This window comes from Purpureocillium lilacinum (genome assembly GCF_023168085.1).
Source record: "Purpureocillium lilacinum CBS 284.36 DNA, scaffold_5, whole genome shotgun sequence".
Classification (NCBI taxonomy): Eukaryota; Fungi; Ascomycota; class Sordariomycetes; order Hypocreales; family Ophiocordycipitaceae; genus Purpureocillium; species Purpureocillium lilacinum.
The window spans coordinates 2802145-2821174 of NW_027072115.1; the positions used below are offsets into that span (position 1 = coordinate 2802145).

The 19030-nt window shown below is 62.7% G+C and overlaps 6 protein-coding genes across 6 annotated transcripts; 5 read left to right on the forward strand and 1 right to left on the reverse strand.

The window, feature by feature from the left end:
• Positions 1–1310: 1310 nt before the first annotated feature.
• On the forward strand, positions 1311–2530 carry PLICBS_007452 (uncharacterized protein; the record flags this gene model as incomplete). The annotated part of the gene is made up of 3 exons (XM_018320889.2): positions 1311–1467; positions 1620–1992; positions 2068–2530. The coding sequence occupies 3 exons, from the start codon at positions 1311–1313 to the stop codon at positions 2528–2530; spliced, it is 993 nt and encodes a 330-aa protein (XP_018180786.2).
• Positions 2531–2602: 72 nt separating this feature from the next.
• PLICBS_007453 (proteasome subunit alpha type-2) lies at positions 2603–3680 on the reverse strand (the record flags this gene model as incomplete). The annotated part of the gene is made up of 5 exons (XM_018320890.1): positions 2603–2721; positions 2771–3364; positions 3417–3467; positions 3556–3575; positions 3637–3680. 5 exons carry the CDS (start codon positions 3678–3680, stop codon positions 2603–2605), a joined length of 828 nt encoding a protein of 275 aa, XP_018180787.1.
• Positions 3681–4249: 569 nt separating this feature from the next.
• Positions 4250–5275, forward strand: PLICBS_007454 (uncharacterized protein; the record flags this gene model as incomplete). Its single annotated transcript, XM_018320891.2, has 1 exon — positions 4250–5275. The coding sequence occupies one exon, from the start codon at positions 4250–4252 to the stop codon at positions 5273–5275; it is 1026 nt and encodes a 341-aa protein (XP_018180788.2).
• A 1041-nt stretch (positions 5276–6316) lies between these two features.
• PLICBS_007455 (uncharacterized protein) lies at positions 6317–7372 on the forward strand (the record flags this gene model as incomplete). The annotated part of the gene is made up of 3 exons (XM_018320892.2): positions 6317–6611; positions 6669–7096; positions 7154–7372. The coding sequence occupies 3 exons, from the start codon at positions 6317–6319 to the stop codon at positions 7370–7372; spliced, it is 942 nt and encodes a 313-aa protein (XP_018180789.1).
• Positions 7373–9464: 2092 nt separating this feature from the next.
• PLICBS_007456 (uncharacterized protein) lies at positions 9465–11401 on the forward strand (the record flags this gene model as incomplete). The annotated part of the gene is made up of 3 exons (XM_018320893.2): positions 9465–9565; positions 9716–10321; positions 10408–11401. The coding sequence occupies 3 exons, from the start codon at positions 9465–9467 to the stop codon at positions 11399–11401; spliced, it is 1701 nt and encodes a 566-aa protein (XP_018180790.1).
• A 4737-nt stretch (positions 11402–16138) lies between these two features.
• On the forward strand, positions 16139–18436 carry PLICBS_007457 (uncharacterized protein; the record flags this gene model as incomplete). Its single annotated transcript, XM_018320896.2, has 4 exons — positions 16139–16307; positions 16364–17052; positions 17106–17208; positions 17277–18436. 4 exons carry the CDS (start codon positions 16139–16141, stop codon positions 18434–18436), a joined length of 2121 nt encoding a protein of 706 aa, XP_018180793.2.
• Positions 18437–19030: the final 594 nt, after the last annotated feature.

A 19030-nucleotide genomic window follows, 5' to 3' on the forward strand; every position in this document is an offset into this window, starting at 1 on the left:
GCCTGGCAAGGATGGGCGACTAGTCGATGCTTGGTTGCGAGATGCTGCCACGCGGGGCCGGCCTTGTTCACACGGGTCCAGATGGTGTGCTCGTCCAGACAGCTGGCCTTTCTGCCGACGATTGGAACCGTTCGTCGTGAAAGAGGCGTCAGACAAAGCTTGGAATCCTCGAGCCAAGTGGAGCCCGGTTGGGGCCCTCGGAGGCTGTCAGGGCGATGCTGACGATCTGGCCGTTTTGCTCTGGTGCCCGGCGGCGGGCCTTGATAGGGCTGCGTGTCAGCAGGCGACGCGATGGACGAAGATGGCTCATACCGATAATCGAGACCCTTTGCTGCGCGGGCAATTGGTAATGTCGTTGTGTCAAGTTGAACGGTCCAGTGCCGGCCGTGAGCTCGTGGCTGTCTGGCGCGAGTGCCCGAGACATGGGGTTGTCCAGGTCGTGCGTGGCTGCCTGGGCTGCGTGGGAAGTGAACCACCAATCTGGCGTGGCGGCTTCGGGACAGCTCTGCAGGTTCCATTGGCAGGGCAGGATGCGGTCCAACAAGTCAAGCATTCATCACATGGCCCGCCCCCAAGCTGGCGGCTCTGCGGCGGGCGCCCGCCACCCGTTGGACCGCTACAGCCCGTGTTCGTTCAGAGGTGTTGGCGAGTGAGTGGTGGTGGGATAACAGCCCTGGAGCTGGAGAGCCTTCCAGCCCATTACCGCGAAAGGCAGGTCAGTATCGACGACGAGATCGCCAACCCGGCATCGGCATTTCCATTTACCTAAATTTGACCACTGGCGTCCCCGCGGTGTTTCCGCCGTGGTGTCGCAGGGCATTTAAAGCGTCGAGTGCGTGTGTCTTGAATAACTAACTGCCGTCACCTGGGGAGCCGCGCTTCATCCTGGCCGCCCTGGAGGCAGCGACTGGATGCTGGACCATCCGTGACAGCGGGAGCAGCCCTGTGGCAGCCCCTGCGCCGCACTCCACTGACCCTGAAGAACAGACCGTGCGGGTGCCCTGATGGCCGGGCACCTCACGGGAACCACCCCGGCCTCGCCGTGCGCAGTCCGCTGCAACAGCTCTGTCGACAGCCTATCCATGTATCCACCATCCCCTCGCGACAACTCAGGACCGACAGCGTTCAGCCTGCGTCGAACCGGTGCGCCGCACCCGGGACCGCCAGCCGCGGCAAACGGATGACTCCAATCGGCCTGTCCCTCTTCCGCCAATATGGTGGTGGCTGACGGCACCAGCAGCCTTGCAAAAGTACCGCGTGGGGAGCATGCGGAGGAGGCTGCGGAGGAGGAGGAGGTGACTCGACCCGGCATGGCGCTATTCGCAGCCGGCTTCAATCCGTGGAATCAGCTCTCTCTCGGCCGCGACGCGGACTCCGGCCACGAGTCCGATGACTTGTTCTCCTTTGCAAAAGTCCTCGACGGCCGCCGCATCCGCCGTCCCGTCGCGCGCCTGTCTTACACGCTAGGTGCGTGATGTCGTCCACGTCCACGACCCCCTAGAGCCGCCCTTTTGAAACTGCAACCTGTCTGCAGCCATGCCCTTGGCGGCAGTAGACGAGCGTCAGAGGGAGGGCGGAGTTCCGGCGTGGCTAACTCTATCTTCATGGTGGCCCTGCAGTGCAGCGAGATGGCGCATGGGTAAAGGCCGGTGTCGGCTTCCCGGACGATGGGAATGACGACGCCCTTGACGCCGCCTACGCATGTGCCGAGGCGGCCAACGGGGAACTCCTCGTCGTTTGTGACGACAACACCCCTGCGGTGCCTCATGGCATCGGTGGTGATGTTCAGAAATCAAAAGTCCTTGCCAAGTACGCCTCCAGGAGTGACCTGCACGCCCAGAACAGACAGGCGACCTGGCGCTGCAAAAGTCCTGTCGAGGCCGTTGCTGCGTTTGACGCCGGATTCGTTATTCTGTACAGCGATGGCGCCGTAGCGACGCTTGGCGATGCTCGTTTCCAGGATTGCCTCGCTCGAGAGGTCACCGCCGACTCGTGAGAGTCCCCCCTCCCCTCTCGTGATCGGATGCCATGGGAGCAACTCGTCTGGCTGACCAGCACGCAATGTAGACCCTCCACGGAGCCGGGCATCGTACCCGACCTTGCCAGCCTCGGGGAACCAATCAAGAAGATTTCGGCTGGAGGATACACTCTCGCAGCACTGACAGAGAGCGGCGACATATACGCCTGGGGGATGCCCACGGGCGGAACGCATCGTCGCCAGCAGGCCCTCCGCGGACTCGGCGGAATCCCCAACTACATCGAGGTTGACGGCGGCAAGGATGTCTTCGACGTGGCTCTGGGCGACTCGCACGCCATCGCCCTCACCATCGACGGATCCGTCTACGTTGTCGGGAGCAATTCGAATGGCCAGCTTGGCCTGGGCACGACAGTAGAACGGGCTGAGTCGTGGACGAGGCTCGACCTGTCCGATGGGCACCAGATATCCGGCGTTGCTGCTGGTCCACGGTGCTCCTTCATCCTCACAGGCCAGCCGCCTCCGTACCCGTTCAGAGACGCAGAAACTAGGTAAAAGCAGCCGCTCTATTGAGCCTCATGATCCTCTATTGTACAAAGACCTGCTCCAGTTCCCCTCCAAAGCCCATCATAGACTCGTCAGGTAGTCCTCAATCTCCTGGGGGGTCAGCTTCCGGAAACGCGGTCCGCTCAACCCCTCGACACCTTCCATGCCCAGGAGATGCTCCGCGGGCGGGCCGACGATGCCTGGCAAATGGTCAGTGCTGGATCAACAAGCGTCAGACGGGGGGCGTACCAATCTCAATCGAGTCGCCGTTCATCTCGCCCTCAATGTTGTCCTTGAGGGTCAGCAGCGCAATGTGGATGGCGTCCTCGAGCTCCAGCTCCTCCGAGTATCTCTTCTCGAGGAATGTCTTGGCCTTGGTGGCACTCTTGCCGATGGCGGTGGCCTTCCAGGGAAAGTAGCTGCCCGTCGGGTCGACCTGGTAGAGCATGGGGCCGCCCTTGTGGATGCCGCCCGTCTTCTTGCTCGGCTTCTTCTCGCCCTCCGCGGTGGTCTCCTCCTCCTCGGGCTCGATGCCCTCGTCCCAGCCGGCGATGAGCATGCTCACGCCGTACGGCCGGACACCGGCGGACTGGGTGGCCTCCTGCATGACCCGGGCGACGTCCTGGACCAATATCCGCGTCGGGGGGTACTCGTTGTAGATGCGCTTGTAGCCCGTGTGCGAAACCTTGCGCGCGCGGTCGACCAGTACTCTCGAGTCGGGGCCCATGCCCGAGTAGACGGTTCCGATGTTGGGGGTGATGTTGCTGATCTTGGAGACGGAGCTCTGGTCGGCCAGCGGCGACGACGACTTCTTCTCCGTGGCGAGGACGATTCCGTTGGTGGCTGCTAGGCATTAGCTGCTGATGCTGCATGTGGTAGATTCTCGTGTACCGACCCTTGATACCCAGAGCCGTGATGCCCTGGTTCACCGCGTTGAGTGCATACTCTGCGCGCAGTAGAGTCAGCAACCATGGAGCCGTGTCACAACAGCCTTCTTCATCCACAAGCTGAAGCTCGTCCGGGGTGATTCGTACCAATCTGCACCAGCTTTCCGCTGCAACGACGGTTAGCAAGCTCCAACGAGGGGGATGTCGGATGCCGCGCTGGGGGCCTACCTGGGCGAGAACGTGGTGAGGGAAAAGGAGTATCTGTCCGCCATTGCTGTAGCTGCTGTCGGCGAGCACGCGAGGGAGTCGTCTTGGGCTCGTGATGCGAGGAATTGGCGGTCGGAGTTGTGTGCGAGGCTGCGACGATGAGCTTGGTTGTTCTGCCAGCGACTGGTCACTGCTTCCAGGCACGGCGGAGCTGCGCGTCAAGCTCCAGCCGCCATGACACCGCAGGTCTTCGGCGCCACAGTTTAGCCGACTTCCGGCCTACGAGCCACCGCAGTTATTTCCGCCCAGCCCCAAAGGCGGGAACCTGTTCCACGAACCTCCGGCACATTCGGTTTGCTGTCTGCTGCATTCGTACCCCAGCACGATGAGGTGGCCTCTCCATCTCTCCCGCAGGTGAAGCTCCTTGGCAACGCACCACTAATCTCTACGTTTTCCGCAGGCATTCTCTATTGTCACGGGCGGCTTTCCCCCTGATGCTCCTCTAACCGTGCTTTGCGCTGTGGCACTTGTGTTGCCCACCTGTCCCGATCTGTTTGCAACACGCCTCGGCACGCGATAGCAAGCTCGCACAGCGAGCGCGCTCTACGTGTCCATACACACGACTCTGTCCGCGATGGACACGAGACCAACCTGGGACTGGAGTGCCACGACCGGACGCGAGTCCGCGCCGTACGCCGCCACAAATCTCGGGACCGAATCTTCGGGACGGTCACGGGCTGACGGCTCACGCGATGCATCTCCAGATGCCCGTCCCGCAGAGGAGCCACGCGCGGCCCCTCGGGAGAAGGCCCAGAGCCGTCGCTACGGCCCGCGAACCTGTCGCATCTGCCTAGACACCGAGCAGCCCAGGTACCCGACAGACATAACGTCGACGCTCGGCATCTCTTCCGCGTCGTCGCGACCGACCTACGTGTCCGACGACCCCGAGCTGGGCCGGCTGCTGTCCCCGTGCAAATGCAAAGGCTCGCAAAAGTACGTCCACGAGGGATGCCTCAACTCGTGGCGGCTGTCGAACCCAATGGCGGCGCGAAACTACTGGCAATGTCCCACGTGCAAATTCAACTACCGGCTGGCCCGCCTGCACTGGGCATCGATGCTGAGCAGCAAGCTGGCGCAGGTTGCGCTGACGTTCGTCGTGCTCGTGGTCGGCATCTTCATCCTCGGGTTCATCGCGGATCCGATTCTCGACCTCTGGTTCGACCCGGTCGGCACCATCAGCGATACGGTCACAAGTGTGGTCTCGGATCTCGAAGCCAGGAGGCCGCCGCCGTACGAGCCGCCGACCACGTGGGCAGAGCACTTCACCAAAGGCTTCTTCTCTCTTGGCTTCGTCGGCTTCATCAAGTCCCTCATCGCCATGGGCCCCTGGCAGTGGCTGAACCTCCGGACGAGCGGCTTGCTGGGGTCCGGGCGCCGGCGCGGCACCGGGCGCGCTCGGATGGACAACTTCAACCTCTTGTTCGTCCTGATTGGCGCCTTCACGTTCCTCATGGCCATCTGGAAGGCGGTCAGGGCGTTGAGCTCGCGGGTGCTGCAGAACATGAGCGACAAGGTCCTCGACGTCGGCGAGGACACGGGTGACGATGGCGGCGACGACGCCGAGGGAGAAGCGCGTGACGAGCACAGGAAGGATCAATAATGACCAGTATTTGATCTCTTTGCGGAATCTCACTGTCTCCGGTGACTGTGGCGACTGCCCTGCACACTCTTAAGTTGCCTCGACTCTTCTCCTCCCTGTCAAGTCAACTAGTCTGTGTGCAAAGATTGATGCTCCGCCTGGACCCTGACGACGGACCGTTTTGGTCCGTTGCTCGCCGGCGAAGGGTGGAGATGTTCAGCGACATGCCAACTGGCTCGGGGTGCCGTCTTGGTGCTCTGATGCCGTCAATACGCGTCTACTGGGTACACATGTACACCGCATGAGTAGTCTGCTTTATATGTCGATTGGTACATTCGAATGGAGCGTCTTGCTGGGCATCTGGCGCGTCTTCCGCGTCGTGCACGAGCGTTGTATAACTACCGGCCGGCTTAAAGGGTCCGTGCGAGGAGGGCGGCATCGATGGAATCAAAGTAACCACGTCCATAGCCCTTGCTACAAATTTGAATTGAACGAAGCCTCAGGCATGTCTCCTGTCAGCGACCAATACCGTTCCGGAGTGGCTCAATACGCGCCAAGCCTCGTGATCGTCTGAAGATATTCAGCGTCGGTTTTATGTGGGCCCGGCGCCGAAGGAGCCACCTCGTTTTTCGACGCAGCTGGACTGGGCGACCCCTGTCACAGGGAAGATGGCGTAGGGGACCCTCACCTCACCTCATCACGGCGTCTCCCTGCGAAATTCCATGCGGCATCACTAGATCTCTCTCCCCCTTGGACGGCCGTCGACGGAGCGTCAGCCACTCGTTTTCCCCTCCGGACTCGCTCCAGGCGCTGCGACAACTGCACGAGTCGCTGCGACTCGTATCCTCCCGACCCGTTATCGCGGCGGACACGATTGCCCCCCGTCGCGAGCGCAGGAGAGCGCCTTACCGCCCTTGAGCGCGAGACTGCCGACGAGCGAATCGACGCGGACGCGAGCGGTCGAAGCGGGCCTCGCACGATACTCGAGCACCACCGCACGAACAGAGCGCGCCTCATCCTCCGCGCCCGAAGCCCTGCCGGCCGTGCAGAGGCGCCGCCAAGATGCACTTTGCATACCCTCCCCGCAAGAGCTCCAACCCGCCTCCGTTCCGCCCGAGATCGACGCGGCTGCCGTTGCTGCGCAGAAGCCGGTTAAAGACGGTCGGGCTGGGGCTTTTTGCCTTTCTCTGCATATTATACCTGCTCTTTGGGCGGAGCAAGCCCAGCCCGTATCACGAAAGGGTTCCCTCAGGGACCCCGTCGGTGGTGCTGGTGACGGTCATTGACCCGACAAACTGGAACAATGCCTACCTGAGCACGATAAAAGAGAACCGCGAAAAGTACGCGGCGCGACATGGTGAGGATCCGCGACCACGCCAGCCTTGAGAGGGACCGATTACTGACAGGACGGCAGGATACGAGGTCATGGTCGTCAAGGCATACGACTACGACACCCACGGAGCACCCCAGTCATGGGCCAAGATCCTGGCCATGCGCCACGCCCTGTCGACGTACCCCGACTGCAAGTTCATCTGGTACCTTGACCAGGACGCGTACATTATGGACCCGACAAAGAGCCTCGAAGACGTGGTCCTCGAACCCAAGAAGCTCGAGAGCCTCATGATCAAGGACTTTCCCGTCGTGCCGCCGGACAGCATCATCAAGACGTTTTCCCACCTGCGCGGGCAGGACACCGACTTTATCGTGAGCCAGGACAAGGAGGGCCTCGTGCACAAGAGCGTGATTGTGAGGAACGGAGAGTGGGCCAAGTTCTTTGTCGAGACGTGGTTCGACCCGCTATACCGAAGCTACAACTTTCAAAAGGCGGAAAGGCACGCCTTGGTGAGTCGACGGCAGATGTGCGCGCGGAGATAGTTGCCGGACGCTAACATGGCATAGGAGCACATTGTGCAATGGCATCCTACGATCCTCTCAAAACTGGCACTGGTGCCGCAGCGGACGTTCAGCTCGTACTCGAGACCCGAGCTCGGCGACACATACCAAGAGGGCGACTTCGTGGTCATGTTTGCGGCGTGCACCGAGTCGGGCGAGAGGAGCTGCGAGACGGAGTCGTCCAAGTACTGGTCCAAGTGGAGGGCGGCTTTTGGATTGACGTGAGGGAGTGGGCGGGCAAAAGGGCGACACGCGGAGGGCTGCACGCGCGAGACGGCGGCGTTTCATCGGGGGCGCATCACGGGAATCACGTGTCCGCTGTGGGCGTTATTTGGTTCGGTAGAATATCATTCATGAGCATGAGCCGGGACGTGCCAGGACGACGGGATGCCGCGCATGTAGAAGTGAGGCGCATGAGGAACGTCCTAGACGGCCACATCCAAGGTCATGTCAATTGGTATTTCAGGCAGGGACTTGTACAGTTTGCCTACTCGCTCTTCTGCTTCAGCATAAGCTCGGAAATTGAATAGGACGAAGTGGCTCCTCGATTGTACTGGTGCCGTGCCTGGTAGGGATGAGCCTGCCCTCGTCTCCAACGTCGATACTTGCACCGACACATTCACCGCCGCCGCGTTGACCACCGTGTCGCAGGGCCTGGACTCTGGGGCGGCTCCGTGGCAGCATTACCACGCGATACGATGCCTGTGCGGCCCGACAGAGAGATGCAAGTCCTGTGTGTACTCACTCTGAGCATCGAGAAACATGCACGAGCGGATGCGCATCGGCCGATGCTGCACGGGCCAGATCCTGATGTCGAGCCATGATGCCGTCTGCGGATTCGCCACTGACGGACGCAGCACGTCCACAGAATGTGTCGAGCGGTCGTACGTACCGTAGCCGTCCCACGTCGCATGTAGGTCAGCATGTTGCAACGAGGCGGCGCAACCGCGGCGAGGCCCAACGCGGTTCGCCTCGCGTACGGGCTCCAACCACCCTCGCAGTGATGAGACTCTTTTTTGCCTCGGTCGACCCGATGCAAGTCTTTGCGAATCTCGAGGCGACCCTTGCTCGATCGGGCATGACGTCTGGCCGATCCGATGAGGCAAGGTTGTCGTCGTCGTCGTCGAGGATGCGGTTGGCTTTCCCCTCACTTACAGCAGACGCCTCGGCTGCCGGTCATGGACTCATGGCCCATGGGGAGGGAGGGTGGCCAGCGGGCGTCGCCAACAAAAGTTGGGGTAACGTGGCCCGCAGGCCGTTCGGCTGCCCCAGACGTCGTCGTCGTCGTCGTCGTCAGAGGCGTCCCGGCCGCCGCCGAGGGGGTGGCACCGCAGCGACGGAAGCAAGCAAGTGCTGGTGTCGGCGGATCGTTACCTCGCCTCGCAAGGCAGCAGCGATAACATGAGGCAAATTCAACAACGGCCAGGGTCAAGAATAGATTGGCAGTGGGCCCGGTGAACCCTTTCCCAGCGCTTCTCGGACCGCGATGTCAAACTCTCGGCCCCATGATGCGAAAGCGAGTGCGATTAATTTTGATGGCATGGATGCCCGGCTTGCATGGATTCAATGGAACCCCTCGCCTCCGCAGGGCTCTGCAGGGCTGCTGGGATCATTCGGGTGGATGGAGGTCGCCAGCAGCGGGCGACAGTGGTTCCAATTGTGGTGGGGGAGCCCTGTGTTGGTGCGGGCAGCCCTGCCCTGGAGAGGTGGTCAATGCCCGCCACTGGCACCCGCTAGCGGTGGCCCGACCACCTGGGCAGGCTGGAGGCCCGGCGGGTGGCATCCATCGACGCATCCACGGCGGGCGCCCGCGGGTGAGTTGCGCTGCTAGCGCCGGCTCGCCCATCCGCCTGGGAACCGTCGAAGCTTGGGGTCGCTCGCCACGGATCCCGCGCATGTGACAGGGCCGATTGTGCTCTTCAGCGGCGGGCGGCCCCACTAAAAAAATGTCCAAGTAGAGCCCATCCCCCACGTCCTGAAGCCCGCTGGGTTCCCCGGCGGTCTCTGCCGCGAGCTGCTGCGATCGCTGCTGCTGCCCGCTGGAGCTCTCCCACTTAGGTAGCCGGGACGGAGCATCCGGAGCGCCGGCCGGCCGTGTCCTGCTCCCCATTTCCTTTGTCGCCCACCTCATGTCACCGTGACCCCGTCTATCCCTCCAAGTATATTAAGGTCACTGGCTGCAAAACCTCCCCAGTGTCCTCTCGGTGCCACGACCTCTGACCTGCGCCTGCCTCCCACCGACTCCTTGGCACATCTGCCTGCATCGCCGCTACCGCCCCGTCATCGGCTACGGCTACGGCTTCGGCACAGGGACGCAATGCCCGGCAGCTCGAGAATGCCCGTGAGCCTGCGCGGCGGCTTCGAGTCCGTCAAGCGGCGACGCCCGGCCCTGGCGCTGTCCATGATCAACCTCGACCTGTAAGTGACGCCGCGCCTGTCGTGACCCGCGCGCTTGCGCTTGTCCTCGCCTCGTCTCTACTGCGCGTGCTCCGTGATCGTCGATGCCTCTCGCCCCGTCGTCCGGAGCCGTGCTTGACGGCCGTGACTGACACGGCATCCCCCCTGCAGCATCCGCAACATCGTCTTCTTCTACTTTGTCCTACGATGGACCCGCCGCGCCTTCTGGAAACTCAAGGGCAGAGGCGTCATCGGTGCTATCCTTGAGCTGTACCGCGAGGTCCAGCGCGTCCTCTACGGCTTCTTCCTCCGCGCCCCCGGCGTCCGCGGCCAGGTCCAGCGCCAGGTCAAGGAGTCGCTCGACAAGATGTCGGCCAAGCTCGTGCCGCAGTCCGAGACGCGCTACCTCACCCTGCCCAAGGAAGGCCTGCAGCCCGACGCCGTGCGTGCCGAGCTCGAGGCGCTGGCCAGCATGGACCATACGCGCTGGGAGGACGGATACGTCTCCGGCGCCGTCTACCACGGCGAAGAGGGCCTGATTGCGCTGCAGACGGAGGCCTTTGGCAAGTTCACCGTCGCCAACCCCATCCACCCCGACGTCTTCCCCGGCGTGCGCAAGATGGAGGCAGAGGTGGTCAGCATGGTGCTCAACATGTTCCACGCCCCGCCAGGCGCCGCCGGTGTGACGACGGCCGGTGGCACCGAGAGCATCCTGATGGCTTGCTTGGCGGCGCGCCAGAAGGGGTATGCCGAGCGCGGCATCACGGAGCCCGAGATGTGAGTGTGACCCGCGATGGATGCTGGCGAGGTGGGATGAGAGAGGGAGCATTCTCGGACTGACCGCTGACCGCGCGCGTACGCAGGATCATTCCCGACACGGCCCACACGGCCTTCCGCAAGGCCGCCGACTACTTCAAGATCAAGCTGCACATGGTGGCGTGCCCGGCGCCCAATTACCAGGTCGACGTCAGGGCGGTGTCGCGCCTCGTCAACGCCAACACGGTGCTGCTGGTGGGCTCGGCCCCCAACTTCCCGCACGGCATCATCGACGACATCGCGGCGCTGTCCAAGCTGGCGCTGCGCAAGAAGCTGTGCCTGCACGTCGACTGCTGCCTGGGATCGTTCCTGGTGCCGCAGCTGGAGCGCGCGGGCTTTGAGACGCAGGCGTTCGACTTTCGGCTCAAGGGCGTGACAAGCATCAGCTGTGACACGCACAAGTACGGGTTCGCGCCCAAGGGCAACTCGACGGTGCTGTACCGGACGGCGGAGCTGCGGACGTACCAGTACTACGTGTGCCCGGACTGGTCGGGCGGCGTGTACGCGTCCCCCGGCATGGCCGGATCGCGCCCGGGCGCGCTGATCGCGGGCTGCTGGGCGAGCTTGATGACGGTGGGCGAGGCCGGGTACCTGGACGCGTGCGTCAAGATTGTCGGAACGGCCAAGAAGATCGCCGACGCGATCCGCGACGGGCCAGGGCTGGCGGGCGAGCTCGAGATTGTTGGCAAGCCGCTCGTGTCGGTGGTGGCGTTTACGTCGCGCAACCTCAACATCTATGACATCGCCGACGGCATGTCGGGCAAGGGCTGGCACCTCAACGCGCTGCAGGACCCGCCGGCGATCCACGTGGCCGTGACGATGCCCATCGTCAAGGTGTGGGAGCGGCTGGTGGCGGACCTCGAGGCCGTGGTGGAGGAGGAGCGCGAGAAGGAGCGGGTGCGCATGGTGGAGGGCAAGGGGACCAGGGGCAAGGCCGTGGGCGACTCGGCGGCGCTGTACGGCGTGGCGGGCTCGCTGCCGAACAAGAGCGTCGTCGTCGACCTGGCCACGGGGTTCCTCGACTTGTTGTATAAGGCGTGAGCACGGGGCATCGCGAGAGGGAAAAGGGGGGGCGCGGGCGAGCGGGAAGCGCCCTCGGCAGACACAAACAATACCACGAGAAAGAGGAGCTTGGCTGCAACCCGGGACACGCAATACATGTTACCCACCTGTCTGTAAGGTATCTTTCCAATATTCGATATTTGGCGGCGCGCTATGCGCGCGCGGTATACAGAGTGCAGCAAACACGGGCGGTTGGTCCCAATGGTCAATGGTTCGTGCCACAGAGCGACGGCATGGCTGACGAGACGACATGGCGGGGATTGCTCACGGGAACCGGCAACGACGAGGCGGCCAACGAGCAGTCGTCATGCAGGCCGGGTTTGCCCTGCACGGTTGGGCAGCCTCACTTCCAGCACCAACCCTGTGCCCTGCCCCGTGCGCATAGTGTATGTGCGTACATAATAGAACTTGTATATGCAGCCTCGCTCTCTCGCCAAGCTGCGGGACGGCACGCCGTCGAGAAAGGCCAAGTGGTCCGCGAGCCACCGGGGATGCGCTCGTCAGCCCACTGGATTGGCGGGTTGATGAGTTTTGAGTGCGGCCAAGCATGAGTAGTAACATCCGGCATGAGAGGCTATCACCAGGCATGAGTAGCAACACCGGGCATGGCACAGACGAAAGTCATGCGCATAGGGTCGGAGACTTCGACCCGCCTGCCCGGCTTCGCGTGATATAGAAGCAAAGGCATAATAGCGCCGCGCCTGGTGCGAGCCTGCGAGGTTGGACGGAACGATGAGGACAGGGAGGCGCAGCGTCTGTCGACATACGTACGGCGACGCCACATGACTCGAAGCATTGGAGGAGGGCATGCGCGTGCGTTCTCAAGATCAAGATCCCGGTCGGTTGCCTTGTCCATCGTTTTTGTTTGCCTTGCCCCGCATGAAGGAGGAGGGGCGGATGGGCGGGCCTGGGGAACACGGGTTGGCCCGTCGTGCGACGATGAGGCTCTCGCGAGAGGAGGAGCCGAGGGGGGGCTGCTGCGTCGCCCGGCTTTGGTTGGGTGCCGTGCGGTGGCTTGGCTAGGCCGACGTCTTTGCGTGCATCGGACACGCATAGAGAGGGTGCAGGCAGATACTGTACATACCAGACGCGCCTGTATGTGCCGACTGCACCGTGTACGCACGCTAATACAACAGCAGCAGTAGCATTGTCCACACATGCCGTGGGAAAGGAGTCACAGAGAGAGGCTCGGAATGATACTGGTCACCCAAAGGGGCGCCCAAACGCATGTGTCAGGCAGAAAAAGAGGCCCCCCCTCTTCTCGTCGATGATTTTTCTCCCGTCGGCCGGCCGGCGCAGCAAAGTTGGGCAGTTCGTGGGGGAGGGCAGGACGGCGATTCGAGGACAATGTGCAGAAATGATGTCAAGGGCAGATGGAAATGTGCAGAAATGGGCTTCGACGGGGCACGGGTAGATAATTAGGCCACATGGCAAAGCGGATGATGGGGACGAGAAGAGAGTCGGTGTGCGGCTGATGTTGCGGTGCGTCGTGGCCCGTGGAGGTGCTGGGTGATGACAGACGGACGGGCGGTGTCGGGTCGTCGTCACAGAGGAGGGGGGAGGAGGAGGAGGCTGATGATGGTGGTTTTGTCTATCCGTTGAGCCGCGTGAGGGGGCGAAGCCTGTCGTCGTCGTCGGGTTGATGGCGGCCCAAGAGGCGTGGCGGAGGTCCATGACGTTGCACGGAGATGAGGCCATGCCTGCGCGCGTGGGCTGATGACGGCGCGAGTTGAGGGTCGAGACGACGTCGTCGTCGTCGGCGGCGGCGGCGTCGCACTCTTACTTGTGTGTCGAGGTGTTCAGGTCACCGCAGAGGGGCTGAATTACACGGCCACGGACCTGGCTGGATCGCCTCTCGGAGAGATAGCACGCCCGTACCGCAGTACCTTGCGTTGCCTTACCTTGCCTCGTGGTGGGTGCCCGTGCCTCGAGGTTTATTGGAGATGATGCCAGCTACAAAGCCGCGTATCTGGCCAGGGCGAGACAATGGGAGGCAGATTGTAGGTAGATGCTCCTCCTGCCGCAGATGCACCTTATGCGAGGCCATGCGCTGCGCTGCGCTGCGCTGCGAAATGCGGATGCGGTCGCCCATGTGGTTGCATCCATCGTTCCTTCCTCCAGCAACTGCCGCCCCTCCACTCTCCTCTTCTGTGGCGCCCGCATCCGCCGCCGCCGCCGCCCTCTCTCCCCTCGTCGTCTCGCTCGGATGGGGCGCCCTGCCATCATTATCGCCAGCCATCGCTCATCGTCCGTCCACCGCATATGCTGCAGCACGTCTCCTGCATGCCCGTGTCCTGTCCCTCCGCCCCGCCGGGTCTCGGGTCCGTCCGTCCAGCGATCGACGAGCGACGGGGAGTGACGAGTCCCAGGTCGAACGCCCTTCCACGAAACGAAACGGAAACGTAACGCACCGGTGATGGTGGTGATGATGATCGCGGTTCAGCTCGTCCGGTTTCGTCGTGCATGTACGTGTCCCTGTTCGACGCGTTTGCCACCGCGACGTCTGGTATGTCCTGCCCCGCGAGACGACGGGAGAGTTGACTCGTAGTATTTTGGCTTGACCGGTTGTTGTTTTTGGGCCTCGTCGTCCATCGCGCCCGTTGCTCGTCTCGAGTCGTCTCGTCTCGTCTCGTCTCGTCGCCGCGTGATGTCCTGCTGTGGACGCCCGAGGGGGCCACCAGCAACGACACCCCGTCATGGTCGGGCTGTAAAGCCGCTGTCTGGTCGCACACGTCACACCAGCCGACAAACCAGCGCGCGTCGTCGTCGTCGTCGTCCGCCGACCCAGGCAAACGCAAACAGTGCCCATGCCCATGCCCATGCCTATGCCTATGGCGTTGCAACGCTGGCTGGCCCCCCGGGAGGTCTGAGCTGCTGCCGGCCCGTGCCCCGCTGAGACGGCGACTTACACGGAGCCGTGGTCCACCGCGCGGGCCCCGGGTTGCCGCGTTGCGCTTAGCCGGCATGCAAGTCGGCTCCAACTCTCTTTGTCCTTCTTGCCCAAGGCCCGCAGGGGAAAACAGGTAGGTCGTGCCGGTCGACGGGGGCCTCTGCCTCTGGTCGGGCACGAAGGGCGGGCTTGGCTGGTGTCCGTTTCGCGGCCCCATCGCGATGCGTCTGGATCTGCCGTTGGATGCCCGCAGCAGCCACATCGACGGCCACTTCCGCCCACTTACACGCGCTGCCCAGGCACACCCGACACCACGCACGCAGATGCGGCCTGCATGCCGGCCTACATGTCTACATTCCCACCTGGAGCCGTGCGGAGGCTCATGTGTGTCTGCCCGTCTTTTCCGCGCGTGTCCCCCCCCTTCCCCCCAATCTGCGTGCGGCTTCACAAACCACCCGCCCACACACACCACCCCCTTTCTGACGAAGTTCCGACGCCGTGCTGCTTGCCGCTTCCCTCTGCTTTGGCCCCAAGCCGCCATTGCGGCTCCGAATGTGCACTTTTCGCTTCGAGGCCGAGGCCGAGCCCATGACGCCCCCCAGCTTTCGGGTCCCCGGACCCGGCCCCCAGTTGATGTACGTTCCAGTTCGGAATGGCACCATGGCAGCGCACATAAAGCGGTGCATCCCGTCTCCGTCGCTCGACGCAGCCTCACTTTTTGACTACACACACACACACACCATAGGCACAGACACACAGACACAAACAAACACGCTCACATACAGACGCACACACGACACACGCGCCGTATGCGCGTCCTCACCGTCAAACGGGACTCTCTCCACGGCCTTCATCTCGATTCGTCCCTTGTGCGTTTGCCGCCTGCGAACCGGACTAGGGTCTGCCAAGGAGTGAGTGGCAAAAGGGTGGACGGCGTTCCTTGCAACGCCTTACATGCCGTTTCAACCATACGGAGGACACGCAACCCAGCCTGTATACATCACACCCGTACATATACACGCCCGATACGCCCCCGTCTAGGCGCCGTCCCCGTGCCTGCGTGTGTGCATAGCAAGACGCACCTACCGGTGTACGTTGCGTGACGGATAGGGCACACAGGCAGATCCTCTTGTGGTTATGCAGACGCGTGCTTCTGCAGCACAGCAAGCACCCATTCCTTGACTGCATTGATCGACCGGCTCGCGCAGACGAGCCACCCAGGGCTCACAGACGGCCACAAGGAGAGACTGGCAGGCAGCAGCATCAGTAGCAGCAGGCCACTCGCCACCGGGCCACGCCAGCGAGGCAGGAGAAGGCGAGAAGCAAGGCATCGCCGTCCGACTGGATCTAGTGTTGTGCCTCCCGTCACCCGGGTGCCCGCTTGCGCGCAGGAAAAGTAGGGAGCCACACGATCCCGTCCCGCCGGGCCGCCGAAAAAGTATTCTCCGCTGCCGTGCTCCCTCGTCCGTGTCGCAGCCCCCCTTCCCGCTGTCCCGCCCTCCCCGTTTGTGCGCCTCTGCCCAAGCGCCCCCTGTCCGAGTCTTGCAGCGATGGGCGAACCGGGTGGCATGGCAATGACGGCAGCGGACACGGCGATTCGCCGCCGCCGACGCTGTGCCTGTGCAAGTGCAAGCTCGAGCAGCATCAGCAGAAACAGCTGCCACGACAACAACAGCGCTGCTGCAGGCCGTACGCTGCCGCCGCGCGTCTCCGCAGAGGATATATTTACCGTGGTCGGTCGGGCAGTACCCATGGACCCCCGCGATCATTCAAAACTCCAATTCTTTTCCGCGAGGCTGGAAGATAGACTACGACAACTCCTCGCGATGGCCTCGAACACGACTAACAGCGGTGCTGTGGCGGGGCCGACGAAGAAGCAGGTCGAGGAGGTGGTCAGGGCCGTCTTTGAGGAAAGCAGGAGCACCATCAACGACACGGACCGGAAGAAGGACCCGGAATGGGTCGATCAGCTAGTCGACTTTGTGGCAAAGAGGCGTGAGTACCTTGCATCTAGTTTCTTGAAGGGGTCCCTTGTTGACACTGCCAGATAGTGAGCATCAAAAACGACGTCTCGTCAAACTCGTCTCAGCCGCCGACGCCCACGGACTCGACCTGCCCGTCGAGCACCGTGTCGACGCCGCGGTCCGAGTACAGCGAGGCCCCGGACTTCATCTCGGTGAAGCCGTACCAGGCCACAGTCGAAGACGCCCCGGAAGAGTGCTCGGCCGATGACGTTGAGAACTCAGACGATGACGGCAGCAGCAGCCTCGTCGTCCCTGGGCAGGAGGTCAAGCCCACGGCCAACTCGTGCCGGCGGCGCCCCACCCCTGGGCCGGGCGCGCAGCGACCTGCACCCAAGAAGCCGCAGGTGGTGGACTGCTCCAATCTTCCAAATGTCTCGGTCGGGACGACGCCAGCGCCGCAGAAAGAAGCTCCCCCTCACAAGCCAGCTGCTGCACCCCTTAGCCCCCGAAATTGCTACCTCACCCCGCCAGCGTCCCGGGCGTCCAGCCCCAAGCCCCGGCCGACGGTCCACTTTTCGGACCGGCCCATGCCCAAACTCCATCACCGAGACCCGCCCCGCCCGGCTGCGGCTCCGGCCACAGCTGCGACATCGCCCACTACCGCCACCGGCCAGGGGCTGTCCGACATTGACCTCCAATGGGGGAGGCTCTTCACCGGCAGTGGCGAGCCGACGGTTCGGCTGCGCCAGATCCTCTATGGGCTGGCCAATTACATTGTAAGACGCCTGCCTTCCAGGCTCACCGTCAGCGACTAACATGAGCCATCCAGAACGATGAGTTTGAGCCCCGAGGGTCGACACTCATCACACCGGACAAGCTCTACTCATTCTACCGGCGTTTCCGCCTCGAGAAGGAGCTCTACCCCTTTCAACGTGAGTACTCTATCTCGCGATCGTTATCACCCGGGATATGGGATTGATTCGGCTGACTCTTCCTGCAGGCATCTTCGACACGTACTCGCGCAAGTCCCTTCAGAGCCTCAAGTGCCTGTACCAGGACCTCCGCTGCGACTACTACCTCCTCCATGGCAGCAGCGATCCGCGAGATCGCGGGTACCACCAAGACATTCCGGGTCTCACAACCGACGGCTTCGCCGACTGGATGGCCAACTTTATGCAGGCCACGCCCGACATCGAGGCACGCCGGCTCACCCGCGTCACCGCCAGCCTGCCCATCGAGGTGCCACCCGTCGGCAGCGCCAGGCCGTCCAGCCGTCACCACCATCCGCCGGAGAGACTCCCACGCCAGCTTTCGCGCCATTTGTTCCCCGCGCGTCCGCACGAGCGGCTGCGCCAGCGCGTCTCCAACTCGGTCATGGAGTGGGACCAGGCCATGCACGGGTATGCGGAGCCGTCTTCGCCGTCGTCGTCGTCGCGCCAGGGCTCGTCCTCGTCGTGGACGGCCGCCTTTTACGACGCCATTGCCCGCAGCCTTAGCCCGACGTCGCGCGACTATGCCGATGGTAGTGGCGGCAGTGGACACAGGCGGAGGTACAACTACCCGCGCTCGGAGCGTCCCGTCTACATTGAGGTCCCATCGAGTACCGGCAGTGGGCATCATCACTCGTCGGCACGCGGGCGGCCCAGCGCCGGTAGGTCGTCGCGATACCACCAGGCGGCGGCGGGGCGTGATGACCGGGATGAGGACCGCAAGCGCCGATCTCGCGACGTCATCACCACGTACGTCGAGGAAGAAACCCCTCGGCGTAGGGACGACAGGTCCCCGCGGGGCCGCCGCGACGCGCACAGGCGGGAGCGCGACCGCAGCAGCCTCGTACTTCACCCTGAAGAGTCGTACCGCTACGTGGAGCCGAGCGCTGCTCTTCCATCACCCCCTCCTCCCCCTCTTCCCCCGGCTGTCTCCTCCTCTCTTCCCGCTGCTGCACATGCTACCGCGTGTCCGCCCGCATCATACTGTCAGGTCGCCCCGCCAGCGGCGCCGCCGTCCTCAGTAGGCGTCTCGTCCGCGACGCTCAACCGCGCGGATAACTACGCGCTCTTCCAGGGACGGTGCGAGTCGGGCCCGGGGCCGACTTACGAGGAGTTTCTGAGGGAGAGGGACACGGCTGCTCATTCGCGGCGTCCGCGATACGGGGGCTGAGCTGGGCGTCTGTGGGGAGGACGTTGAGATTGATCGATACCATTGCAAGCATTTTCAAAGATTGAGAGCGAGGGACAGCGCACGGGTATTATTATCGCCAGTGGAAAGAGAATGACCAAGGCTACACAAGAGTGGAGGATCCGGCGCAGGTATTGTAGCAACCTCATGATGAGTGTTTGGCGTGTACAATCCAGATTGAGCATCATAAACGGAAAAGGGGCTGGGGGGAAGTTGAAAGGGGGGCACAGACTGTCACGATAAGGACATAATAAAGCCACTGCGTATTATGTACTCACTCCCAACATCAGGCGAGTCATGATATATATTCATCTTCATTCTCATTTCTCTTCCATGAGCTGGCGTCACGCAGCTCCAACAAACCCTATCCTGGCTTGCGGCGTGTCGCGTGAAAAAACAAAAGGGGGGGCGTGTGTGGCAAGAAGGCGCCGCACCCGCCCGAAAGGATGCCTTTCCCTCTGTCTGTGTGTGTGTGTGTGTGTGTCGCCGATTTTTGGCCGCCTGCTTGCTATGCTTGATGCAAAAACAAAAACAACAACAAGTAGAAATTAACAGAAAGAGGGTAGTTGGGAGGGG